The sequence below is a fragment of the Macaca thibetana genome, chromosome 19 (genome assembly GCF_024542745.1).
Source record: "Macaca thibetana thibetana isolate TM-01 chromosome 19, ASM2454274v1, whole genome shotgun sequence".
NCBI classification, from domain to species: Eukaryota; Metazoa; Chordata; class Mammalia; order Primates; family Cercopithecidae; genus Macaca; species Macaca thibetana.
In genome coordinates, this window is record NC_065596.1 from 46,295,363 (window position 1) to 46,308,919 (window position 13,557).

The 13,557-nt window shown below is 53.5% G+C and overlaps 2 protein-coding genes and 1 long non-coding RNA gene across 20 annotated transcripts in view; 1 reads left to right on the top strand and 2 right to left on the bottom strand.

Moving 5' to 3' along the window:
* The window catches only part of ATP1A3 (ATPase Na+/K+ transporting subunit alpha 3), a 193,556-nt gene that overhangs the window by 171,655 nt on the left and 8,344 nt on the right, over nt 1–13,557 (bottom strand). The gene's annotated exons all lie outside the window — the stretch shown is intronic.
* Nucleotides 1–13,557, bottom strand: part of POU2F2 (POU class 2 homeobox 2) — a 75,822-nt gene that overhangs the window by 42,427 nt on the left and 19,838 nt on the right. For 16 of the 18 annotated variants that reach the window (XM_050768449.1, XM_050768442.1, XM_050768447.1 and 13 more), the window contains exon 1: nt 3,819–3,902. The exons of 1 other annotated variant lie outside the window; for it this stretch is intronic. In XM_050768449.1, coding sequence (XP_050624406.1) covers nt 3,819–3,846 — 28 coding nt within the window. In that variant the 5' untranslated portion in view covers nt 3,847–3,902. Of the gene's footprint in view, nt 1–3,818; nt 3,914–13,557 lie in introns of those variants that run through there. One more of the 18 variants, XM_050768438.1, reaches the window with a different exon arrangement.
* LOC126941818 (uncharacterized) lies at nt 3,990–6,288 on the top strand. The gene is made up of 3 exons (XR_007721441.1): nt 3,990–4,193; nt 4,337–4,460; nt 5,693–6,288. It is a non-coding gene; the product is annotated as an uncharacterized LOC126941818 (long non-coding RNA).

Sequence of the window (13,557 nt, forward strand, 5' to 3'; positions counted from 1 at the left end):
ACCTCCCCTATCAGAGCTCAATCTGAGAGAAGGGTCAGATTATTTCCACCAGAAATGAACAAGGAGCTCCATTTCCACCGTGGACTAAAAGCCAAATGATGCCTTAACAGGGACTCCAGGGCACCAGCAACCATGGACTTGGAGGGTCCGTCAAATGGCTCAGCTTTAGCCTCAGCCCAGGCAGAGAAGCCCATTGCCTGTCACTCAACTCTACAGAAATATTGATGCCTGTTCCCACCCTAGACTCTCTGATTTCAGTGGTACAGGGTGTGACTTGGGCATCCAGATATTTAAAAGTCCCTCCAGGTGATTCTTTTTTTAGATGGAGTCTCACTGTTGCCCAGGCTGGAGTGCAATGGTATGATCTCGGCTCACTGCAACCTCTGCCTCCTGGGTTCAAGCGATTCTCTTGCCTCAGCCTCCTGAGTAGCTGCAATTACAGGCATGCACCACCATGTCTGGCTAATTTTTGTATTTTTAGTAGAGACAGAGTTTCGCCATGTTGGGCAGGCTGGTCTCAAACTCCTGACCTCAAGTGATCCGCCCACCTCGGCCTCCCAAACTGCTGGGATTACAGGCATAAGCCCCCTCCAGGTGATTCTAATGTGCTCCATCCCCTGGCACCTTCAGAAGCTCCTCTCAAAGCCTCATTCACACATAAAAAATTGGTTGGTTATGTATGGCCATTTCCACCCCTCATCATAGGTAATGTGTAATATTTTAAGGGAACTGGAAGAGAAAAAGCAATGCATAGCCCTACTAGGTCCCTTGGAGCCATGTTGCCCCTTGAATCCCACCTTCCTCAGGTCAGAGCCCCCCACCCTCCACAACTAGGGCTGCCCAGCCCTGAGCTCACACTCGCTTGCCCGACTGCCCCAGGCCTAGGACTCTGGGTCCTCTCCGCCCTCCCACTCCTCCCTCCCCGGACTTTCACTTCTCCTCTGCATTTCCCCCCGCCAGTTTTAGCAGACTTAGACCAGCTTCTCGTTAGCACTTACCGAAAATGGGGCTAAATATAGAGGACCCAAGGACTGCCCCTCACCCCTCCTGGCCCCACTTGTCCTGTCCCCTGGGTCCCCTGCCTCCGCAGCCCGCTTCAATTAAGGGTACGGCCTGGGAGCCCCTGTGGGCAGGCTGGTGCTGCCGGGAACCTCTGTGGGCCCAGCTGGCCGAGTCCCCGTCCTCCCCAGAAGCAGCACCTCACCCCTCCCCACCCCACAGCTGTCCCTGGGTGGCCTCAAGGGAGTGAACATTTCTGAGCTGTCAGAAGGGAGGGATGGAGATACGGGCAGCAGACACAACAAGAGAGGTGGCCCCACAGCTGCGCTGACAGCAGGCAAGAGCTGCCAACAGTACACACCCCATGGCCACAGCCAGGCAAGGCCCTGGCCAACACACTACAAGAAACTGATGTGCACAGATTCCAGACAGGAATGTGAACAGGTTTGCAGATACGACACATGCCCATACATGATGCCACGGGAATATATGCAAAACACACACCCAGATGTGTGTACACACATGCACTTACACACACTGTCACACTGAGTGACACACAGCCAGCCAGACACACACAAGAAGTACACAAAACTCACACACCCAGAGTCGAATACAGATAGACACACAGACACCCCCCTTATATACTATACCCAGTCACTCATAGACTCAGACATGTGTACGCACACATGTACTTACACACATGTACTTACACACGTTCTCACACCAAGTCACACCAGTCCAGCCAGAGGTACACACCCAGACATGCACATGTTCACACAGAGTCACACACACGCACACACACAAGTGCACACACATACACCCAGAGTCACCTCATCCTGGAAGATGGCCAGGGCTGACCTCTGAACCCAGTTCACAGGTGTGGAGTCTGAGAACAGGCAGGGTGAATGATCTGCCCACAGTCACACAGTGTATTAATTCATGTCCAGGCAGGGAAAATCCACCCCAGTCTTCCCAGGCAGGGCTGTTCTGTGAGAAATCCCAAGTAAAGAGTTTAGCCTACTGCTCAGCACCTCTGAGGTCCCCATTTAACCCCAGAGAGGAATGAGTCAGTGGGAGCAGATACCCAGGATCTCTGTGTCTACACGGTATGGACACACATACATACACACAGTTGCATACACAGTCACCTCAACAAATAAACACATGTCACCCTGCAAATAGTCTTCTTTTCATCCCACCCCCCTCCTCACCACCTTTGCTTGCTCATACCCACTCATCCTTCATATCCCTGCTCAGACACCCTCTTCCTCCAGGAAGCTCTCCTTGATATTCCACCAACTAAATCACATGTTTTCAGGGCTCCTACAATCCCCTAATACCTCCCTGTCCTGGCCCAATCCCTCTACCTATGTTCCCCTATCCTGGCCCTGACCCCTCTGTGTGGGCCTCCCCCATACCAGCCCCAACCCCTCTACTGACATCCCCCCATCCCAGCCTTGATCCCTCTGCCTGAGCTTCCCCCACCCCAGTCCTGACCCCTCTACCTGGGCCTCCCCCACCCCAGCACCGACCCCTCTGTCTGGGCCTCCCTCAACCCAGCCGCAACCCCTCTTTGTCCCCCCATCCCATCCCTGACCCCTCTGCCTCTGCCCCCCACCCCAACCCTGACCCTTCTGCCTGAGCCTCCCCCACCCCAGCCCTGACCCCTCTGTCTGGACCTCCCCCATCCCAGCCCTGACCTGTCTGTGTTGTCACTGGTGACAGGTCTGTCTTCTCCAATAAACTGGGAGCTCCAGGCGAACAGACCTGAGCTACCCTTTCCACTGTATTTCCAACACCCAAGACAGAACTGCTCAATAGATACATGTTGGTGGAGGACACGGGGATACCCGCACACAATGGCACATATAGGACAGCACATACCACCAAACCAAGACTCATGCCCATGGTCATGCCTACACAGCCACAAATGAAACAGGCATGTAGGGCTGAGTGCTTGCCATGTTCCAGGCACTGTGCTAAGCATGCTACATGTATTATCTCATTTAAGACTCCCATCAACACTGCTGAGTAACAGCCATCACCACCTTGTACCGTGCCTGGCGCGCAATATTCACTCAGTCAACTGACATTTGGTGGAGAAGGCATTTAATAAGCACACAAACAAACACATAATGAAATTCCCAACAGTGATAAGTGCCGTGAAGAAAAGATAAAGCAGGGTGAGGGAACTGAGAGTGACAGGATCAGTGCCAATTTAGATGGGGAGGTCAGGGAAGGCTGCCCTGAGGAGGTGACGTCTGAGGTGAATGAGGTGAAGAAGTGAGCCAGGCGATCATCACCCCACAATGCCACACACAACAGCCCCCCACACTCACAAGCACAGAGCAGTCCCACTCAGAGCACTCAGAACTACTGCACACACACATGCACACACACACCCATACCAGATGTGCACACACACACTCAAAAGGGAATGACATCCCCCAAGTCCAGCAACTTGGCATTCCAATCCCTTTGCAGCCCTTATCCACGGATCGCCCATGTCACCCACCCCACTGGTTCTCCACATGAGGGCCCGCTACCAACACCCAGCTCCCTCCCTCCTGTCCCCAGACCCTTCCGAACAGGGCAACAGAGAAGAGAAGAGGTTGGAAGTTCCAGTGCCTGATGTGGAACGGGAGGGCAAAGAGGAGCTGTGGGGGTTGGAGGAGACCAGGCATGGGAGAGAGGGAGTTGCTAGAGTACAGAGAAGGACAATGGAGACAGCTGAGGAGGAGGGGCAGGGAGGGCCCGCAGAGCAAACCTAAATGTGCTGCCTGTCCTCTGAGCAGTGGCGCAGGCACCAGCCCCCTTACCTGGAGCCCCCATGCTGGAGTGAACCATGCTGCCCGCCCCGCCAGGGCTGGGGGAACAACTGTGTCATCTCCCCACCCTCTCTGGGGGCCGAGCCCTCCCTGCCGGAAGTCACTCAGGGAGGAAACCACAGGGCCGGTCCGCCCCCTTCGGAAGGGAAAATACCCTGGCCCACAGACCCGCCCCGGCAGCCTGGCCCACCCCAAATCATGTGTGTGTGTTGGGGGGTGGGGGCTAGTGGGGCAGAGGATAAGCAGGCTAGAAGAGCCGACTCCTACAGCTGCGATCCGGGAGGTGCCTGAAACTGTTGCCCCCGGCTTCTATCGCCCCCATGGAGGCAAACAAATCTGGGACAGGGAATGGGTCTGAGAGAGAAGGTGGGTCCACAATAGTAACAACATTAGAACACTAGCCAGCAGCTCACTGGAGACAGGGCTTTGCCGATGCCTGACCCTGTGCCTCACTTTTGACAGGTGCTATCTCCAATGAGGTGGTCACTGTTATTTGCTCCATTTTACAGATGAAAAGACTGAGGATCAGAGAGGTGAGCAGCAGCTTTCCCAAGGGCCCAGAGCCAAGAAGCGTTGAAGCTTAAAAGCACGCCACGGCAGGGAAGATCAAGCAAGCCCTGCGCCTATCTGCAGGTGAGCTGTTGGGTGTCACCATTGGGAGGAAGTGGTGCCCGTGGGCAGTGGTAGTGGGAATGGTGGATAGGGGACTTGGCCTGGAGCTACAATAAATCGCCGGCCAAATGCGGGCGCCCGAGGCGGCTCCGGTGGAGGGGAGCACCAGGTCCCCGGGCTGCCAGCTGGCTCTTCGCGCTGCGATGCTCCCAGGTCAGCGCTTCCCTCCGAGCCCGCCAGAGGGCGGCAGCGCCCAGCCAATGGCCCGGAGGGCGGGGCCGGCTGCGGAGGAGGGAACCCCTCCCTCCACTCCCCTCCCCAACACCCCCCCAACACCCCCGCGCGCACACCTGCGAGGGTCACACAAAGGCGCAGGACTCCCAGCGCACCGCAGCTCAGACAAAGGCGCGCCCGAGTCCGCTGCCCTCATCCTCCTCTTGGTCCTGAGGTCTGAGGCTGTGGGGCTGCCTGGCGTCTCCAGACACCCCACCTGCCCGCCTGGGCTCCGCAAGACATGCTGCGCGCCGTGGCTGGGGGAGCCCCTAAACCACAGGTGCATGCACAGACGCCTAGACTCACCCACCCACACACAAATATTTCTACAGATGGAGCACAGCACTTCACACACACACACGTACACACACAGACGTGCATGAACACATCTATGTGCACAGGCCCTAACACCAGCCCTCCCTGCTGACGATGGTCACTCCCATATACTGATACCCGCTCTACTCCCTCACATGGACCCATGGGCACAAGGGCACTTCTACACATATATGCCCAGGCATGCATCCTGGCCACTCGCACCCACTCACACACAGGCACACTCGGAAAGGGCATACTACAGGCAGAACTACAGGAGTGCCCTCCCCTGACTGCACACGTGCCCCATGCACCCAGACACGCCCAGGCAGGCAGGTGGGCACAACAGGAAGGACTGGCAGTTCTCATATATGCACACGAGAGGGGACTGTTTCCAGGCATCTACAATCCACAACATCCCGTATTGTAAAGGCCATTTCACAGAGGAGATCCACAGACCACACAGAAACTGGCCACAGGATTTCTATACATGAGGGTCTTCCCGACAGCAGCCTAATGGCGGTGGGTACTGGAGCCTTGTCTCAAAGCGACATTTACGCAGTAAGCTTTGTTTTCAGTTAGGATTTGTTTTGGGGGGCTTAGAAATGGGGCTATAGGACATTGTGGGGGGGGGGCAGGCAAAACCTCACCAGCTCCACCCTGGACAGATTCAACATCATCCATGTCAGGAGCACGGTTTTGGATGTGACCCCATTCCAGCCCCCTAGAGCCGGCAGAGAAGGACCACCCACTTCCAGTATGGCCAGGTCTGCAGTTCAGTCCTGGAGCCGGGGAAGGCTGTATACGCTCCCTGAAAGATGAAACAACCCCATACCTCTCGCCTCCTATGCTGGCTCCATTCTCAGTGCCTCAGACCAGAGCTAGGCCTGGTGAGGGCATCCTGAAGGAGGATGGGCCTGCCTGAGAGAGGATAGAGGGACGGAGTTTGGAACACACTGGGTGGGTATAACCTGGCAGCTGGAACAGGGAGACTCAGGCAGGGGGAGATGGTGGCCTCGTTGCCACAGAAGAGTCCTCAAGCCATGCTGAGCGAGGCAGGTAGGGCATGGGAGCTGGGAAGCAGTGGGGGCCACTTGAGGTGCAGGGAGCTAGGAGGGAGACAGCACAGGGGAGGCCAGGCTGGGCTCAGGGCTGAGCGGTAATTAAAGGAGACGTAGGGGGCTCCCCAGGGCCAGCGGGGCTGGTAACTGACACGCGGGCCCCATTGCTCCGCTCATATTTCTCGCTGGATCGATACGTTTGACTCCCGACAAGACAATAATCGCTTGTACGCGGCCGGCGAGTCGATCAAATACATTATTAGAGCGAGGTCCCCCGGGGGCCCGGCGGGGAGTGGTGGGGGGGAGCAGCCAGCCCACCGGGGACAGCAGAGTGAGATTCTTCACCCCTCAGGGCCCCCCAGCCATGGCCTCTTCCTCTTGGCCACCCCTGGGGATCCTCTCTGTGGCTCAGTTCCCCAGCCTCTCTCTAAATGCCTGCTGCTTTGGCGATCTCTCTACTCAGCCCCCAGCATCATCCTTGTTCTGTGAAGGGACCCAAGGGTTCTTTTCCCATAGGCACTGCCCTCATCTGTAAGGCTATAGCATGTGGGAGCTCAGAGAGGCCCCTCAGACCCCTAGCTTGTCAGGAGACAGAGAGACCAAGCCTCAGGCCACACTCCGAGTCCATGGCTGGGCCAAGAGATGAACTTGGGCCCAAGACTCAATGACACCCACCTCCCTCTGCCCAGTCTCCTTGCTGCATCTAAGCACACAGGGCTTCAGCAGCACCCAGGCCAGGGGCAACCTCTGGGGGTTAGGGAAAGCTAACTTAGAGACCCAAACAAGCAGGAAAACAGGATGACAGGGGTGGCAGACAAACACATACACAAAGAGATGTGTGTCTCCTCCTGCTGCAGGGCCATGTGGTCCCCCAGTGGGCCTCAGATACCCTCAAACCATGCCCAGCTTCAGCTCTGGCCCACCCTAGACACTGCTTGCCACTCTTGCCCACTTTCCTGGCTTCTGGACTCAAGTCTATTTCCCTTTCTTAAAAAAATTAAATTAAGCTTTAGCTTTATTTTTAAAGTCCAGGCTCTTTTTTTTCTTTTCTTTTCTTTTTTTTTTTTTTTTTGAGACGGAGTCTCGCTCTGTCGCCCAGGCTGGAGTGCAGTGGCCGGATCTCAGCTCACTGCAAGCTCCGCCTCCCGAGTTTACACCATTCTCCTTTCTCAGCCTCCCGAGTAGCTGGGACTACAGGCGCCCGCCACCTTGCCCGGCTAGTTTTTTGTATTTTTTAGTAGAGGCGGGGTTTCACCGTGTTAGCCAGGATGGTCTCGATCTCCTGACGTCGTGATCCGCCCGTCTCGGCCTCCCAAAGTGCTGGGATTACAGGCTTGAGCCACCGCGCCCAGCTTTTTTTTTTTTTTTTTTTTTTGAGACAGAGTCTCACTCTGTTGCCCAGGCTAGAGTGCAATGGCACGATCCCAGATCACTGCAACCTCCACCTCCTGGGTTTAAGCAAGTCTCATGCCTCCTCAGCCTCCCGAGTAGCCGGGATTACATGTGCGCGCCACTAGGCCAAGCTAATTTTTGTATTTTTAGGAGAGATGGGGTTTTACCACATTGGCCAAACTGGTCTCAAACTCCTGAGATCATGTGATCCACCCACCTCGGCCTCCCAAAGTGGTGGGATTACAGACATGAGCCACCACGCCCAGCCTCAAGCCTATTTTCTGTTTACACACCTGCTTTGCCCTCTAGACCCGAAGAGCCCCTTTGCTTCCCCGGCAGCCCTAAGTCAAAGTCAAGTTCTGTTTAGGAATATCCAGCATTCCGAGACTTAAAATGTATCTTCCTCTTTGTCTTCATTAGGAGCAGCAGCCACCACAGCATTGCTGTCTATCCTTTCCTTTTTTTTTTTTTTTTTTTTTTAGACTGTCTGGCTCTGTCACCCAGGCTGGGGCTGGAGTGCAGTGGCACAATCTCGGCTCACTGCAACCTCTGCCTCCCAGGCTCATGCCATCCTCCCACCTCAGCCTCCCAGATAGCTGGGACCACAGGCGTGCACCACCACAGCCAGCTAGTTTTATACTTTTAGTAGAGACATGGTTTTGCCATGTTGCCCAGGCTGGTCTCGGAACTCCTGGGCTCAAAGCCATCCACCCGCCTCAGCCTCCCAAAGTGCTAAGATTATAGTCGTGAGCCACTGCATCCGGCCTACTCTGTGCTATTTGAACCAATACATTACTTCTAAGTCTTTTTTTTTTTTTTTTTTTTTTTTTTTTTTTTTTTTTTTTTTTTGAGACGGAGTCTCGCTCTGCCGCCCAGGCTGGAGTGCAGTGACTGGATCTCAGCTCACTGCAAGCTCCGCCTCCCGGGTTCACGCCATTCTCCTGCCTCAGCCTCCCGAGTAGCTGGGACTACAGGCGCCCGCCACCTCGCCCGGCTAGTTTTTCGTATTTTTCAGTAGAGACGGGGTTTCACCGTGTTAGCCAGGATGGTCTCGATCTCCTGACCTCGCGATCCGCCCGTCTCGGCCTCCCAAAGTGCTGGGATTACAGGCTTGAGCCACTGCGCCCGGCCCTACTTCTAAGTCTTTATGACAGTCTGAGGAGGTAAGGTCTGCTATCATCCTCATTTTACTAACAAATTGAGCCTCAGAAAGGTGAAGTCTCCTGCCCCAAATCACACAGCGTGAGTGGTGGAGTCAGGATTTAAGCCCAGGTCTGTTTCCCTAACAGCTTGATCACTTTGTATTGAGCCATGGAGCTCCTTCTTGGAGGCGTGAAATGCTCCCCATCCTTCAGGAGACAACCGTAACAGTCAGCCACTCCTTGTCCAGTCAGCAATGCTGGAATACCTCTGCAGCTCACAGCCCAATGCCCACAGCCTTCAAGTCAGTTTCTTGATATTCGGTAATCCTGATCCCATCAGCTCCTGGCTGAAGGTGGGCCAACCCTTCCCCATTTCCTTCAGTTCAAACATTTCCTCATATCCCTCAGTGCCAAGCCCCGTGCCAGGAGCTGAGGACCCAGAGGTGAGCTAGACCTAAAATCTGACCTCAAGGAGCTAACAGTCTGAGAGGAAGACTGGAGTGGATAAAAATACCTTGGTAATTTATCACTCAATAAGTATCCAATAAATGCTATTATGTGCTAAGCCATTGCTAAGCTCAGAGAATACAGTGGTTAAAAGCACCCCATAGAGCTTATAGACTTTGGGGGATAAACAATTTTTAAAAGTTATCAACTAGCCCGGCGTGGTGGCATATCCCTGTAGTCCCAGCTCCTGTGGAGGGTAAAGCAAGAGGATCACTTGAGCCCAGGAGTTCAAGGCTGCAATGAGCTATGACGGCGCCACTGCACTCCACCCTGGGTGACAGAGCAAGACCCAATCTCTAAAATAAATAAATAAACAAATCAAATAAAAAAATAAAAAGCCATCAAATAAATATGTAATTCTAAGTTAGGAAAAGTGATTTCAAGAATAGGTAGAGAAGGGCCTGGGCATGGTGGCTCACACCTGTAATCCTGGCGCTTTGAGAGGCTGAGGTGGAAGAGTTGCTTGACACCAAGGGTTTCAGACCAGTCTGGACAACATATCGAGACCCCATCTCTACAAAAAAAAAATTGTTTTAACTTAGCTGGGTGTGGTGGTGTGCATCTATAGTCCCAGCTACTCGAGAGGCTGAGGTGGGAAGATTGTTTGAGGTCAAGGCTGCAGTGAGCTACGATCATGCCACTGCACTCCAGCCTGGGTGACAGAGAGAGACCCTGACTCTTAAAAAAAAAGTAGAAGGAGGATACCTGATGTAAACAAAGGGTGGCATGTTGCAGAAAACTGTCCCAAGGAAGTGACATTTACATAGCAATTGGACACAGCATTCTTGAGGCAAAGAATGTGAAGGAAGACACTCCAGGCAATGGGAACAGAGGAGGCGACAGCCCCATGGCAGTAAACAGGGTGGCAATTCCAAGACCAGAAAGGAGGCCTATAGAGCTGGAGCAGAGTGAACAAAGAAGAGAAGATAGGAGATGAGGTGTGAGGTGGTGAGGTGGCCAGGGCCAGACCACGCAGGTAAGAATTTGCGACTTCAAGAACAGTGGGACACCTGAGAAGGTTTCAAGCAGGGGAGTGGCGTGGTTCTGTGAACACTTTTGTGACAATCCTGGCTGCTTTGGAGGCCGCAGTGAAGAACCAGAGGATGGGGTGTGGGGGTCAGTGTGAGGAAGCTGATGAGTTCCACATCACCATTCGGTGATGGTGACAAGAAGCAAGAATTGGTGATTGGCTGAATGTGGGGCATGGGAGTCACAGAGAAGTCAAGAATGAGGTCCAGGTACGTTAAAGTATCTTTCCAGCCACAGAAGATTGGGGCAAGTGGAAGAGCTTAAGCTCAGGTAAGAAAGATCAGGGTAGGACCTGAGGTCCTGAAGGATGAAAGGAAGGGCAGGAGGTGGGAAGCAGCATTCAAGGGGGTTGCCAAGGTTGAATACCCCAAGGTGGGGACAAACTTTGTCAGTGGCCAGTTGAGCCATCAGTCCATCTCACCTATTCTTGTTTCTTTCAAGCTATAGAAAGTTAGAGCTGGGGCTGGGCACGGTGGCTCATGCCTTTAATCCCAGCACTTTGGGAGGCTGAGGTGGGTGGATCACTTGAGGTCAGGAGTTTGAGATCAGCCTGGTCAACATGGTGAAATCCTATCTCTACTAAAACTACAAAATTTGGCTTTCCCAAATTGCTTTGAGGTTGGATTTGAAGTTGCAGGTGGAAGGCTTCTGTGCAGAAGCATTCTGTGTAACGAAGTTCTACTGGGGACAAATGTGGGGACAGGCTGGTAGCATGGAATCTGGAAGCAGGATGACCAGTGGGGAGGCTGGGAAAGTGGTCCAAGGCGGGAGGGGAGAATGGAGTCATGAGGATTAGGATGAGGATTAGGATGACATTCAAGCTGGAGTCTACAGGAACAGGATATGGGAAGTGGGTGCTGGGCTGGGGTGGCTGGGTGGATGCGAGGCCATCACTTTAAGACAGTGAGAAGGGAAGCAGAATGGGGACGACACTTGGGTCAGTTCCCGGGGGAAAGTCAGGAAGCAGCATCTTCCAAGAAGCAAGGTCTGTGGACCAGGAAGCCAGCAGATGCTTAACAAATTCACATGGACACAAACATTCCCCATCATATCTCCCCACCACAGCCAATTTTCCACATCCACCAGAATTCCCAGTTCTCCTCATGTAAGAAAAGAAGCACTGTGATGTGGCTCAAGGAAGATAAAAGAAGACTAACTGGCCAGGCGTGGTGGCTCACACCCGTAATCCCAGCACTTTGCGAGGTCAACGAGGGCGGATCATCTGAGGTCAGGTACTCAAGACCAGCCTGGCCAACATATAGTGAAACCCCATCTCTACTAAAAAATACAAAAATTAGCTGGGCATGGTGGCGCATCCCTGTAGTCCCAGCTACTTGGGAAACTGAGGCAGGAGACTCACTTGAACCCGGAAGGTAGAGGTTGCAGTGAGCCAAGATCACGCCACTCTACTCCAGCCTGGGCGACAGAGCAAGACTCTGTCTCTCAAAAACAAACAAACAAACAAACAAAAGAAGACCAACCAATCTCTGTTCTGAAATTCCCCCTCTAGTGACCTAGGGCCAGCCCCCTGAACTCCCTGGACTTCAGTTTCCCCAGATATATGTCTGAGCTGGGCTGGAGAAGCACTCTAAGACTGCTTCCAGCTAAAACATTCTTTTATTCATTTTATTTATTTATTTATTTATTTATTGACTAACTGCAACCTCCACCTCCTGGGTTCAAGTGATTCTCTTGCCTCAGCCTTTCAAGCAGCTGGCACTACAACCATGCGCCACCATGTCCAGCTAATTTTTGTATTTTTAGTAGAGATAGGGTTTCACCATGTTGGCCAGGCTGATCTCAAACTCCTGACCTCAAGTGATCCACCCAACTCAGCCTCTCGAAGTGCTGGGATTACAGGCATGAGCCATGGTGCTCGGCCCCAGATCTAACATTCTATATAGCTTGAAAGAAACAAGAACAGGTGAGATGGACTGATGGCTCAACCAGCCACTGCCAATAGGGAGGTAAAGCATGGCCAGCCTACTCTAAGGATGCCCTGGCTGGGTATACTCAGCAACCCATTTACTTCTCACTGTCATCTTATGATGGAGAGACCATTATCATCCCCACTTTAAAGATGAAGAAGCTGAGGCCCACAGTCACACAATGAGGCTGCGGTGAACCCAGAGGCTTGCTGACCCCAAAGTTTGTGCTTCAGCTGCTGTGTTGAGCTCGCTGCTCCTCAACCTGGCTTGTGCGAGTCTCACTTAGACTGTAGATCCCCCAGGGTCCCTTGGCATCCACTGCCATGTGCTCACCAGGGTCTCCGAATGACCTGTGGGAGCAGGCGCCTGGCCCTGGGTCTTCCTCAACGAGGCTCCACTCTTGGCCCAGGAGCCCCCAGACCCACAGGCTTTCCACAACCCATGTGCACACTTTCTGTTCTCTAGCTCCCACTCGCCTAGCACCAACTCTGCAGGCTCAGAGGCCGCTGCTGTCACCCCAGCACAGGGAGCTGTCCAAAGGCTGAAAAGCAAGAGCCCATGGCCTTGGTCCATAGCCCTCCAGCCATGCTGCCCCCAGGACAAACCCAGTCCCCTTACTGTGGCCTCCAGGGCCCTACAGGACTTCCCCTCTGGCCACGGCAGTACCACACCCCAGACACACTGGAGGAAGCTAATTTTGTCCCCAGCATGGGGCCTTCAACCTTGCCAGCCCCTGTGAACGCTGTTCCCCACCTCCTCCCCTTCCTCTCATCCCTCAAGACTCCGCCAATCCTCAGAGAAACCCTCCCTAGTCATGCTCCGCTCCATTCCCAGTTTTATTTCCTTCAGAGCACTCTGAAATTCAATTGCCGCCTATTTGCTTTACTGTCTCTTTCACCCTCTAAAATGTAAGCTCTCTGAAGACAGGTGTCCTTTTCTGTCTTGTTCACTGTGGTATTCTTGGTGCTTTAACAGTGCCTGGCATATAGTTGATGCTTGAACCTTACTTGTTGAATGAATAAATCCTTCCAGGCACCCATGGTCCACAGAATAAAATCTAAGGCTGGCTCTCCAAACCCAAATGGATATGGTGCCTCTCAACCTCCTCAGCTATCTCACCCTCAGAGCTCACCTTTCTCCTCTGTTCAATAACTTGGGCTCCCTTATGTGTCCCATCCCTCATGCCTGCTTTGTCTGACACAAATTCTGTACACACCAGCCTCTGCTCAGATCTCCTCTCTCTGGAAGCCTTCCCTGACCTCAGTCTTGCCACAGCTCCAGGCAGCACCCCTGGGCTTTAGCACTAATGGTACTGCACTGAATCACCCCCAGTGAGGCTGTCCCTACAGACTGTGAGCTCCTTGATAACAGGGCTCAGTTTGACATGTTCTTGTAGACTCAGAGCCCAGCACTGGGCCTGCATTTAGCCAAGGCTCCAGGAATGTTTGTTGGGTAAGGACAACTGCCCTGCAGA